Raw genomic sequence first — 13,186 nt, 5'->3', positions numbered from 1 at the left:
CATCTTTCTAACTGCAAGCAATTACACTCTCTCGTGGTACTTGAATTCAGAATGCCTAACGGTCTCTAAATCAAACTAGTACACTTCACAGAAGTCCTTATTTCATTGAACCTTTAATTCATTAGTTAGGCTAGGCCGTTGGCTAAATTGAAGACTAGATAAAGATTACCCATGGGGCTTTTTGCCTGAGTTTCGCTTTTTTAAATCCTATATCATGCACACAATTCTTCCATCATCCAAACACTGCTGAATGCTCACATCCCACATTTATAGTATAACTGCATACTATTTGCATGTAGTCTGCAAACACACTCCTATGTATTTAATGTCATCTCTTGATTGCATATAACATTAAATGTCATGTAGATAGTACATAAAAAGTATACTGTATTGCTTACAGAATAAGAACAAGAAAAGTCTACATGTGTTCAGTAAACATGAAACTCTTTTTTTTCACAAAACAGTTCAGTCCTAAGTTGGCTCCACAGGTGAGGAAATTGTAAATAGTGTCCTAACTATAATGAGTGTCCTATGCTGTCACAGATACCAGGGCTCTTCCGTCGCACCACTCCTGCAGTCTCCCTTTTTGCTCGCAAAACTCATCGGTGCTTTGTTCTACATTAATAGAAATGTGTTCTCTACCTTCCTTGACAAGGAATTAAGGCCAGCCTGGCTGAGTTCAAATCCTACCTCTGCCATTTAATAACTCTGTGACTTTGAAGATGATATTTGTCCTTTCTGCTCCAACAGTGGAAATCTAGAGTACAGAGAAAAGATAGTAACTGTACATGTGGCAATACTTTATGAACTGTGAAGTCTTCAGACAAATAAACATTACTATTATGTTTCAGTAAGACGGCATTTTAGATTTTATTATATCCCAAGAACCCTGTGAGTTATGTTATGCAAAACATAAATCATTCTGTTGATGTTCATAACAATCTAAGATACGTATTATAATACCCATTTTACAGATGAGAAAACAAGACTCAGTGTTGCTAAATAATTTTCGGAAGGTCCAGGATGAGTATGTAATAGAGCTGTGGAGTGTGATTTCACTAACTAAATTTTTGCATCTTTATCATAATTTACACAGAAGTGGTTATCAGTGCTATCACTAATATGTATACTATGTGTAATAATGAATGGTTTTATGGAGGCTACACCACTGTATCAGTTACTTTTCTGTTGCTCTGATAAAACACCATGACCAAAGCAATGTAGAGAGTGCATTTGGGCTTAACGCTGCAGAGAGTTACTGTCCACAAAAGTGAAGCAAAGGATGGCAGCAAGAGCAGGAGAGTGAGGGCTCACATCTTGAACTATAAAACTTGAGCATGAAATATAGAGCGGACTCTAAAACAGAATGAGTCTTTAAACTCTCAAGGCCCTCCTCCAGTGACATGCATCTGCCAACAAGGCCACACCTCCCAAGCCTCCTTAAACAGTATCACCAGTTGGTGACCAAGTATTTAACTGTCTGGGACCAAGTAATTAAATGGGAGACATTGCTCTTTTAAACCACCACAATCCAAGAAACTGGCATATACTTAATGGCTTAAAACATGAACATTATTTTATAGTTCTGGGGATTAGATGTAGAAACTGTACCTTAGTAGACAAAAATCAAGGTGTCATCAGGATTACATTCCTTCTCAAGGGTCCAGGTAAGGATCTACTTCTTGCTCTCTTTGGCTTCTCCTTCAACTTCAAATTATCACAGGGTCAAGGCTTCTGTCACTTCATTGTAGTAGTACGCAATCTGATGCAGAATGGCTCCTAACTCATTCAATGATAAGGCCACTGAAGGTCTACCTAGCCCATCCACTCACATTAGCATTCTTTATTTACTCAAACGAGCAAAGTCCCTTTTGCCATGTAAAACACAGCATTCACAGAATCTGCTCTGGGGATGGAGAAGGAATATCTTTGGCTAGACCCCATGTTTGGCATTATCCCACCTGGAAAAAAATCAAGTTATAAAACTTTTACCTAAGGAATCATTCCTAATGTGAAAATATGTTTCTTTCATCCTCTCATATTTTATAAGCGCAGATCTATGTTTATAAATAAATGAAACTGTGAACCTGATATTTTTCTCCCCAGCTTGCTGAATTAAGCTCTCAGTCACAGGAGGGTAAGGAAGATGGCCGGTGTCACCTCTTTCCGGCACTGATACAGGAAGCTGGCTTTGGTGGCTATGTCAGCTATGTTTTAAGTTACAGGAATCAGACTATAAAACAGGTAGTGAACCACAGATAGCCTTTGAGCTCTCACATGATAGTCTACATACAAAATGCCGATTTCTAGCCTGGGTTTCCTTTGCAGGGTGTAAAACATACATTGACACTGAGACACTCCTACACACACACCAAAGGCAGCTCTCAAGGAAGAGAACCGCTGGTTGTTTGCCAGGGGTAACAGGATTCTAAGACAAGTATTAGAGGGGAGACAGTGGGTTCACTGCAGCTGGGTTATAATTACCGGGCTTGCACCTATTTACCATTAAGCATCTTATGATAAACTATAGCCAATGAGAATCTCCTTGGCTGTGATGAAATCAGCTTACCACAGGCAAGGAGTAGATCGGACTTCATGCACTCCTGAAAATGCCGTTTAATGCCTTCTCACCACAGTACCTTCAATAATTCCTGCAAAATTCCAGCTGGGGCTTCCTGGAGCACTTGTGGCTTTTTATCCTGGAACTCAAATCAAGTCACCCTGTCTGAGGTCAGATGACTGAAAATATCTACAGTTTAGTGCTGTCTAGGAAGAACACTTAGCCAGTGATTCTTGGGAATTGCTATGCCAATTCCCCAGCACTTTCGTTCTGCTTTGGGAATTTAAGAAAGTTGTATTTTACCCTAGTGTTCCATTTCCCATAGGAAATGGGCACTAGATGTTCACTGTGGTTAATGCTTTCCTTGCCAGCTTCATTGTTTCGAGCTAATATATCCTCCTGTGTTTCCTAAATAGATCAGGATAAATTTTACCTCAGGATCTACACAGGACATCAAGATATTTGGAATTAGAGAGACCAATATAAATGAACTATCAATTTTCAAACCAAGACTGTACAAAGAAAAACAGCCCCAAATTGTCTGAAACTGAGAGGTTTATTTTTTTGTTTTTGTTTGTTTGTTTGTTTGTTTTCTTTCTGGTTTGATTTTAGTTTTGTTTTTGTTTGTTTGGGGATATAGGGCTTTCCGTGTTACTGTGTGACAAAAATCTAGGAAAATCAGAATGAACTTCAGCTGCAAACCAAATCGATCTTTAAAAGGGGTATTTTAAAAAATGTTACATTTGCACCTTTCACAAGTGTGTGCATGCATGTAAACTTAGAGGGGTTTGTCTTCACTTCCACCATGTGTATCCCTGGTATCGACAGTACTGAACTCAGGTTTATCAGGCTTGGCAGAAAATACCTTTACTGCTAAGCCATCTCACTAGCCCCAGGAACGGCATCTTCAGAATTGACTTTTAAAGGGGGTTCAGTGTGTATGATACTTGCAAGCCTGAGGGCTAGAGATCGGATCTCCAGAACTCACTTAAAGTTGAGGCAGGCATAGGAGTTGTTTGTAGTGTCTGCACTTAGAAGGCAGAGAGAGGGGACTCCCAGAGCAAGGTGGCTAGCTAAGTAGCCAGAATAGATGATCTTCAGGAGGCTCAGGGAGAGACTCTGCCTCAATAAACAGTGTGGAGAATAACCCAGCTAGACACAGGATGTCAACTTTGAGCTTCCACACACATGCACTCCCATACGCATGTAAACATGCAAGCAAACACATCACATACACATGGCAAGGGCTTGAGGGTAGAATTAACCTTAAAAGCTTGGAATCGACAAACAAAACAACCCCAACAAAATTGCCCTCACTGTTTGGACATATATGTATGCTATGCTCTCAGAATTGCCGGGACTCTTACCTGATTTAACCTGGAATGGGGCATGGCTAGAGAAGGATATAGTGGTTTGTGTAATCTCTCTGACACCTAAGAAATACAGTGGCAATGGTCATTGGAATGATTATGGAATCCCAAGTGGTGCCAAGTGTCACCATGAGAAGAAAGGAGATGACAGAATAAAGTGCTATGAATACTAACTCAGGTCAAGAAAGAAAGCCAGCAGGTTTGAAGGACAACATGAGAAAAAGACTCTCATCTTTGCAGGTAGAAGGGAGCTCAGACTGGGAACTGATGGGAGGAAAAAGTGGGAAGATTTAATGTGATAGACAAAAACACAGCTACTTCTCCATGGTTAAGAACTAAGCAGAAGTTCTGAGCTGAGAGAGGGCCTTAAAAGATGACTGTACTGCTGTCCTCAAGGCCTACCCCATGGCCTGATAACCAAGGTCAACTTTCAGCATGGCTAGATGAAGACAGTATCAACTATTCTAAAGAGTTCAAATCATTCAACGAAGGCACGTCGTAACCAGATGGACATATTCCTGTGAACTAATAGACATGCTTGCTAGTAGGTCTTAAGACATGTGTGTCTTTGGGTAGGGAAAAGGGAACAACATATAGGGAGGAAAAGTTTACTGCTATGGAGGCTCTGACTACATAGAGAATAGTAGAAATTGGACTTCCCGGCCTTTTGCTATTTGAGCCATGAGTAGCTTCCAACTGACATTTTTAAAGCCTGGAAACAAATATTCCCACCCTCCCCTCTAGGAGGGCCGTCTCTGATAATGAGCGCCACACATTTCTCAGACTCTGTCCACAGAGATCTTAACCTTGTCACCAGGGATGACAGGTGGCTTGCCAGTGAACCAGCTGCCTCCCCTTCCATCCTTCTCTGTCCCTGAGATCATGTTTGTTTGATGGTTTGTTTTCCACCCAATGAGAGTTCTGGATCCCAAATCTCGGCCTGAGGGCATGCTTGCAGGAGAGCCCAAAACCAAGATCCCATGGGGATAAAAAATCTCAACACTAAGATTTAAGAGCATCCTTTACCATCGCCAAAAGTGAAAGACAGAGAAAAGGAACACACTAAAGAATTTGAGGTTCTTAGTACTTTGGATAACTAGCAGTTTACCAGGAGATTTTAGGACAGAATCTGGTCTTTAATAGCTGCATTAAGTATTTGCTGAATGAATGAATGAAAAGCAAATAACATTAATGCTAACCGCTTGCATAACTCACAGGGTGGCAAACTTTGCCTGTAAAATGATGCAATGATAAATAGTTCAGGTCTCACAGGGTACTCAGTGTCTGCAGTAACTATTTATCTCTGTTGTTGCATAAAATATGTAATGAATATAGATGTGTTTCAATAAAACTTCATTTGTAAGCACATGCTAGGCCGCAAGGCATAGCTTACTAATCCCTGATGCAGATTTGTTCCCTCTAACAAACAAGTTAGAGGGAATCTAGAAAAGTCCAGGTGCCTCTGATGAGACTTTTGAAAATAGGAACTTATTTTCTAGTGGTTTTATTATCTGAGGTGTCCCTGCCTTGCTGGAAGTCTCACTGATCACTTGGGCGATTCTACATCATCACAAAATATGAAGAAATGAAATGTTACACAATAAACAGCAAAGGCAGATGCCACGATCGCCTTGAGAGGAGAGTAACTTCAGGAAGCCCACCCTCCCTAAAATACAGTTCCGCCTTCCATGGCTTCAATTATAAGCGGTTAACTGTGGTCTGAAAACACTGAATGGAAAAATTCTAGAAAAAAAACAACGGATGAGTTTAAAATAACTTTGTTGAAGTGCTTTATTATTGTTATTGGTATCTTAAACCTAACTGAAAAAGATATCTTAAAGGGTATCTATACACAGAAGTAACCATGGATTATATTTACCATACATATTATGCATACACATACATGCATAGTCATATATGTATCCAAACTTAGTTTGGTGATATCTACAGTTGCAGGCATTCGCTGGGGGCCTGGAACCTATTGCCTTGGTAAAGCAGAAGATCACTACATGGAGCTGAAAAGCAGAAACAGCGTTAAGGAAGAGAATAAGAAGAAGGCGAAGCAGCCTAAAAGGCAGGGGGTTACATTGTTTTCATTGCTCTCAGAAAAAGAAACAGTAGATTTCATTTGTCTGCCTCTTGAGTATCCACATTTCTCAGGCATGCAGAGTGAGGTCCTGAATAAAATCCGTTAAAATTTAAATAGCCCCAAGATTCTAGGCTGGAGCGCGCTGTGCTGTCGCCGTTCCCCAAGTGGTATCAGGCCCAGACGTCCCTCCGCTTAGTGCGGTACACAGGGGAGGGCCATGAACAGTTTTTGGAGACGCCAGACTTGCTGACCACCAAATCCCTCCAGGCTCCCAATACCGACAGCTCCCAGGACCCACGGTGGGGCTGTTGCGATCCTGAGGGACAGTCAAAATACATGGCCAAAAAAATTGCCAAGAAGGAAGTGACAGGCAGGAACTGGCATCAAGACGCTGAAGAGGAGGGAACATTCTCACTGGCCAGTGAGGACGTCCTTAGGAATAGAACCATAAAGAGAGCCAAACGGAGACATGCCCGACTCCAGAGCAATGGTAGAGGGACTTCCAAAGGGATGAAAAGTTTGCCCGTGCCTTCGGGAAGAGAAGAAATTGGCGGTGGCCCTGAAAAGAAGCCTCTGGAAGGACTGACAACCAGAAAGAACACAGCCCAAGCCGCCGCAGAGCCCAAGGGAGACTTCGGTTCCGTAACTGCAAATGAGCCCACGTCTATGGACCCTGAACAGATCTCAGATCCCCAGCCTAATGGCCACAGTCAGCCTCCTGTCTCCCCCAGCCTTGCTTTCAGTCAAGCCTGCGCTGGGAGCATCTACCACAGGCAGTTGACTGGCCTGAACTGCTCGGTCCGGGACTGGATAGTGAAACACGTGAATGCGAATCCGTTCTGCGATCTGACGCCTGTGTTTAAACAATACGAGAAATACTTGACCGCCATCGAAAAGCAGCTCCACAGCAGCTGCGGCTGTCTCTCCGAAAGTGAGCTCAGCAGGGACCCGGCTGGGACACAGCCTCCTTCCCTAGCTGTCGCCACTGACCAGCAACCAGAGCCGGGCCCACCTGAAAAGGCGGAGCTCACGTCTGAAAGGAGAGCAGACCCACCACAAAGAGCCACAAGCGCCTCGAGCAACTCGGGCAAGATCACCGAAAGCCAAGCGTGGGCTCCCTTAAGCTCTGGCCCCGTGGATGGCGTCTCATCATCCACCAGAAGATCCAGCTCGAACGGGAAAGGCATCGCCCAGAAGAAACCCGTGTCTGCCAGGGCTCTGGAGAGTCCAGCACTAGGCAGCAGCGAGGAAAGCGAAAGCAGAAGGAATGAGTCCCCCAAGGCGGCCCCGGTGGAAGAGAAGGAGGAGTGCCCTTTCTACTCCAAAAGGTGTAAACTATTTTACAAGAAAGACAACGACTTTAAAGAAAGAGGCGCGGGCACGCTGTCTTTAAAAGCCACGGCCAATCAGAAGACTCGGCTTTTGGTGCAGGATCCCAGGTTGGGCAACACCCTCCTGAACGTTCTGGTGCCGCCCAGCATGCCCTGTAGCAGAATGGGGAAAAACAACGTCTTAATCGTCTGTGTACCCAACCCGCCGCTGGAGAAGAACGCCGCCGTCGAGGCCACCATGCTAATTCGGGTAAAGTCAAGTAAGGACGCCGATGAACTGCACAGAATTTTACTGCAGAAAATGGATGCCTGAGCACACAAAATCCACCGGGGGAGCTTGCCAGCTTCCTGCTTCCTTGCTCTTGTCCCCCGCCCCCAAAAGATAGTTCTTCATCTTCTTGCTTATGATACCCTAAGAACTTCCGGATAAGAAAATTTTTGTGAGCACAGTTAAGGCCAACAAAAAGTTCAGTTGAGTGTGGAGAAAGTGCTCTCCCTTTTTAAGAGCCGCCTAGTACGCAAAATACGTTTGAATAAAAAGGTTTTTTTAAATGTCTTTTAATGTTCACTTTTGAGTAAATTAACTATTCAGAGGTTTCTGAAAGAAATTAGGTACCCCTTCTATTCGGGAGGCGACGTTTTAAACAATTTATTGTAGGATTCTCCCTGACACGGGTCACCTAGATGTCCTACTATTAGGGCCACCCTCTTCCAAACCACGATGTGTCTCTCTTCACTTTCATTCTGTCTTCAGTGGCTGTCTCTGCTAGTGTTAAAAAGCTGAAAGGCTCTTGCCTAGACCAGGAATGGCTACTGTAGGGTAATAGATAACACATAACGGCCCCTCCAGGACAGTGGTTCTCAACCTTCCTAAGGCTGCAATCCTTTAAGGCAGTTTCTAACGTTGTGGTGACCTCCCCCAACCATAAAATTATTTTCATTACTACTTCCTAGCTGTAATTTTGCTACTGTTGTGAATTGTAATGTAAATCTCTGTTTTCCAATAGTCTTAGAGGGAAACCTCTGTGAAAGGGTTGTTTGACCCCCCCAAAGGGGTTTCAAACCTCAGGCTCAGAAACACTGTTCTAGAGACACTCTTATTCCAGCGGTATGCATGCACTCTGGCCCCCTTTTACCTTGGTGATACTATTTGTATCACCAAGGAGAAAATAAATTGTGGGTGATGTCACTAGTGACATCAATGTCTTCTGTCCAAATCAAGGCAAATGGTTTCCCAATGGAGAGTGTCATTCTTCTTAAGTCCAATGTTCATTCAAACCAACTGTGAAATATTATTAGCCCACTAGAAGTGGAATCAAATCTTTGAGAGTCATGTATTATATCTGCATGAGTCATAACTTACTCTTTTCAAAATTAGCAATTAACACTAAACCAAGATCAAAACCAAATGAAGCAGATAGGAAAAATTGTATGGCTCAACATTGTGACAGGCACGCAGTGGGAATGAGAGAGGAATAAGTGACCAAGGAGTGTAAGATGAATGGAGTTGACCAAACAAGGTGTACATCTGGGAGGCAAAGCTGACTAGAAGGCGGCTTTCAAATACTCCCTGTGAGAGGGCTTCAGTTGAGAACCATGGAAGACCTCCCAATCAAAACCCCTTGTCTTCGTTGTAATGTGCCTCTTCTTAAGGATGTCCTTCTTCAGTCATCACAGAGCAACCACATGGGCTGCAAGAGGGTGGAGAAGCTTCACAAGGACATTAGATAAGGACACAGGCCTCACAGTAGCCACAGGAACCTGCTGATGCTCAGGTGAAAGCTGGAGTCATAAAAGATTTTAGCAGAAGTCGTCTATTGAGATTGCTTCATTTCTTGCAATTCCATAAATACATATGCATTCTTGTCACCTTTATATTGCACTACTCTCTCATCCCTCTTCATCTCCTGCTGAAACCTTTCTTCTTTCCCCTTGTACTTTGATGTCTGTGTTTGGGGCGGAGGGAAAGTGAGTATATGTCACTAAATTTCATTATGGTTACTTGAATGAGCATGAGTGGCAGTACTTATTTGTTAGACTGTGGGCAAGTTATCAATGACTATAGACTGAAGAAAGTGATAACTTCTCCCCTCCCCCACACCCATTAACTGCGTATTGTCCCTAAATGAGGACATGCATGAGGAAATGCTAATGGACCCAATCTGCTTAGGTGAATTCGTGAGTACATCGTCTGTACAATGTCCAGAAGACAGTGTTCCACAGCAATTATCCCGGTCTTCTGCTATCATCTCCTTTCTGCCCCCTCTTTCATGATATTTCATGAGCCTTAAAGCAGGCAATAAAGACGTCTTATCTGGGGATGATCACCCTGTGGTCACTTAACCACCACATTCCAACCATGTGTGAGTCTTTGTCCTCTGCAAAGTGAATCTTTTTTGACCAATGCTGAAACCAGTGCTAGAGGAGATAGAAAGGACCGATTGGATAGGAGAGGGACTCATGAGGTCCTACCTTCCCCACTGAACTATTGGGTATGGGCTAGACTCTGGGAAAGGGGAGTCGTCTTGAGTTGTATACCTACTGGTGAGCCCACGAAGCTTCAAAAGATAGTTGTAGCTATCATGTCACACATACTACCCTTATTAAACTCAGTGCATTATGAAACAAAACCAGCAGAAATGAAGATACGGAAAACAAACTTACAGAGAGGACTGAGGATCGACACAAGTGAGAGAGAGATTTAAAAGGGTAGAATTGAGAATAAGTCAAATGTGTTAAATACTTGTATTAAATTTCCAAAGAGCAAATTAAGAAGGCAGTTTGACACTGTGTCCATTTCACAAAGTATTACTAGTAGGATCTCCTCTGGGGCCTATGACCTCCCTAGCCACCAGCTTAGACCCATTTTTTTTTTAATTGAAAATTCTCTAGCAAATTTATCTGACAAGCTGAATGATCTCCAGATTTAGAAATAAAGGAAAGAGGCCATGGTGAGATTTTGATGGGAAAGAGCTATTAGTAATTGCTCCAGTGTGGTGAAATTTAGAAGCAAGAGCATTTGAATGGGGGTATTCCACTTCAAAGCCACACTGTCATAATATTGAGAGTTAAGTAGTTATGAATAACAGTCTCCCAGCCTTAGCGCTGCCAGACACCTCTGTAATTTATGGAGAAAAGGCTTCTTTAAATCACAACAAAGACCAGGGTTTTGGAAGCTGTCCTTTGTCAGCTCCAATTGTTCCAGATTGATAGAAAGATATGGAATGCAAGGGACATTATTCACATTGTCAAAACAATCCTTCAATGTTTAAATTTGATTTAGGAGAAAATAAATTACACATTTTTCATCAACAAGGCCCTTGATAGAGTTTTGTTCAATGATAGTGCCATTCAAAAGACAAAGAAAGAAAGAAATTATACTCCGTGCCTACATGTATCTATCTTGACAAAATATTTTCATCCATCTTTTCAAAGCCTGTGAGCCAGAGAAAAATATGATGATAATTTATAAATCATGTGTGATATTGTGACATACACTGTGTCAAATATCAGAGGTTAGGAGTACAGAAGTGACATATCTAATTTAGGCGTTCAGCCTGGCACTAATGCCGTTTTAAACCAGGTAAATTCTGCCACAGAAGCTTACTCATGGCATGCCAGTAGCTCCCTCTTCTGTGGCCAGTGTAACCCACAAAACCTCCAGAACTGGTCACATGGTCCTTTGATTTAAACAATACTGTTCTTACAGGTTGTTCAAACAGTTTAGTAAATATCTGTACCAGATCTGAATCTTAAGAAAGGTGTAGAAAATTATCCTGCAGTTTTCACTCCAAAATAATTCTAATGGATTTTCAATAAAGAAGGGGAAGAGAGAGAGAAAGGGGTGGAAATCTAAATAGGCATAATATAACCATTTATTCAATTGTAAATGTGCCATATATTATTTCAAGCTTAACAGAGAGATTAACCTAGCCAGTCCTCCAAATGACCCTATGAGAAAAATAACGCTGAGAGAATAAACATTTGTATAAAGCCTCCACAACAGAAAACCTGTAGGCCAAGGTTCAAAACCAGGCAGGGTTACACAGAGCTCACTTCGCATCTTTCTCTGTTACCTATTGAGAATTTAAAGCTCTTTTAGTAATTGTTACATGGCTATAGGGAAAGGTATGGTGGCTACTGAACAAAATGATGATGACCTTTGCTAGTTAATGAATTGTTGTTGAACCGGGGCCACATCCACTTACAGGCACACTGTGCGTAGCTGCTTCCAGGCTACAAGGCCACACTGAATAGAAGAAACAGAGTATAAGTACTGTAAAGAAACAATTATTATCTCTAACTTTGTTTTAGTATGTGTGTTACATGCATGTGTGTGCACAAAAATGTGCTGGGGTGCGCATCCATGAATATACATGGAAAGGCCAGAGGTTGACCAGGTCTCTCTTTTTATTATTATTACTATCTTAGTGTTTGGACAGGGTCTCTCACTGAGCCTGGAGCTTATTCTTTTTAAAAATTTTATTATCATCATGTATTACAATTTGTTCAATTTGAATCTCCGCTGTGGCCCCCCCTCTCCTCTCTTGCTAATTCCACCTTCCCTCCTTCTTCTCCCCCTATGCCCCTCCCCTTGTCCACTGATAGGTGAGGTCTTCCTCCCCTTCTCTTTGACCCTAGCCAATCAGCTCTCATCAGGATTGGTTGCATTGTCTTCCAGTGTGGCCTGGCAATAGAGCTTGTTCTTATAGCTTCTAACTGGTCAGCAACCTCTGGGAATCCACGTATCTTTGTTTCCCAGATTTTATATGCATGCTGGGATCCAAACCCATGTCTTCATGCTTGCATAGTAAGCATGTAAGCCAATGAATCATCGGTCCAGCTCTTAAATAGTTAAGAACCGGCCTTTTACAGAACTCTAAAAGCTGAAAGGCTCTTCCCTGCAGCGAGTTCGGAAAGAGGCGGGGCTTGAATCTAGGTCAGTTCTTTAACCAGGTTCTCACCCAGAGGATGCTGCTGCTGCTGGCACAGATGGCCACCAGCAGAGAGCTAGTGCTTTCTGTGGGCCATTCTGGAAAGCCTTTATTGATGTAAACACCATAGTCTTCTAAAGCTCAGTGAGGTACTACTGTACTGCCTGACAGAGGCTGAAGGGACCCAGCCCAAGCCCTCTCCATTTCATGCTATGCAGAGAGGCCTTTTTCTCTTATTTTCCTGGGAATACTTTACCCAAATATAGAAGTGAAATGCTCCAAAGACCATACTCCATTTTCTCCCCGAGAAGAGTCAGTGAGGAGTCCCTTAGTCTAACCCTTGATTGAGACAACCCCAAAATCTCTAAGACTAGACATTTGAGAGTCCTTATTGGCTCTCTCCCCTTCCGGCACCTCTTCCTCACTTCCAATGTGTATTTCCTGTAACTGTCTCCTAGCCAAATTCTCATTTCAAGATATTTTTCTCAAGATAATGAAACTTAGGCATGTCAGGTTCTCTGGCAAAAACACCAAGATCTGGCAACGTTATAGGGGAAAGCCAGGGTCCTCGAGCTGGAGATTTATGTTGTCAAGATGCAAGCCAGAGATGTCTCGCTCCAAAGTCCACATTCTTTGCCAAACTCTTCCCTTGAGACAACTGTATGTATGTGTATCTGAGTGTGCCTGCTCAGCAACCTCTGTGAACAGGAAACCAATAGAGCATCAGGACTATCTCTGAGAGCTTATATGGGGAGAGGAAATATATTTCGGGGGGGGGGTGGGAACTAAAACAGAGAGAACACTCTCCCCTGTCCTCATCTGTTCTTAATTAGAAAAGACTGACTCCTCTCTTGGCAGCATCTTGTGTGTCACGACCTGAGAGATGGGCAGAGAGGAGCAAC

At 42.7% G+C, this 13,186-nt stretch overlaps 2 protein-coding genes across 2 annotated transcripts in view; one reads left to right on the top strand and one right to left on the bottom strand.

The window, feature by feature from the left end:
- The window catches only part of Tafa1 (TAFA chemokine like family member 1), a 554,452-nt gene that overhangs the window by 491,709 nt on the left and 49,557 nt on the right, over positions 1-13,186 (bottom strand). The window lies entirely within an intron of this gene.
- Positions 6,356-7,865, top strand: LOC110561624 (nuclear pore complex protein Nup50-like). The gene has a single exon (XM_060383357.1). It carries the CDS (start codon positions 6,356-6,358, stop codon positions 7,661-7,663), a length of 1,308 nt encoding a protein of 435 aa, XP_060239340.1. The 3' UTR covers positions 7,664-7,865.

Source organism: Meriones unguiculatus, chromosome 5 (assembly GCF_030254825.1).
Source record: "Meriones unguiculatus strain TT.TT164.6M chromosome 5, Bangor_MerUng_6.1, whole genome shotgun sequence".
Taxonomy (NCBI): domain Eukaryota; kingdom Metazoa; phylum Chordata; class Mammalia; order Rodentia; family Muridae; genus Meriones; species Meriones unguiculatus.
Note: the sequence above shows the minus strand (reverse complement) of the source record. Positions and strands in the feature narration are given on the sequence as shown.

What these genes read in the sequence shown, in the direction of transcription:
- LOC110561624 (XM_060383357.1), top strand. Translation starts at nt 6,356, where the DNA reads ATGGCCAAAAAAATTGCCAAGAAGGAAGTGACAGGCAGGAACTGGCAT.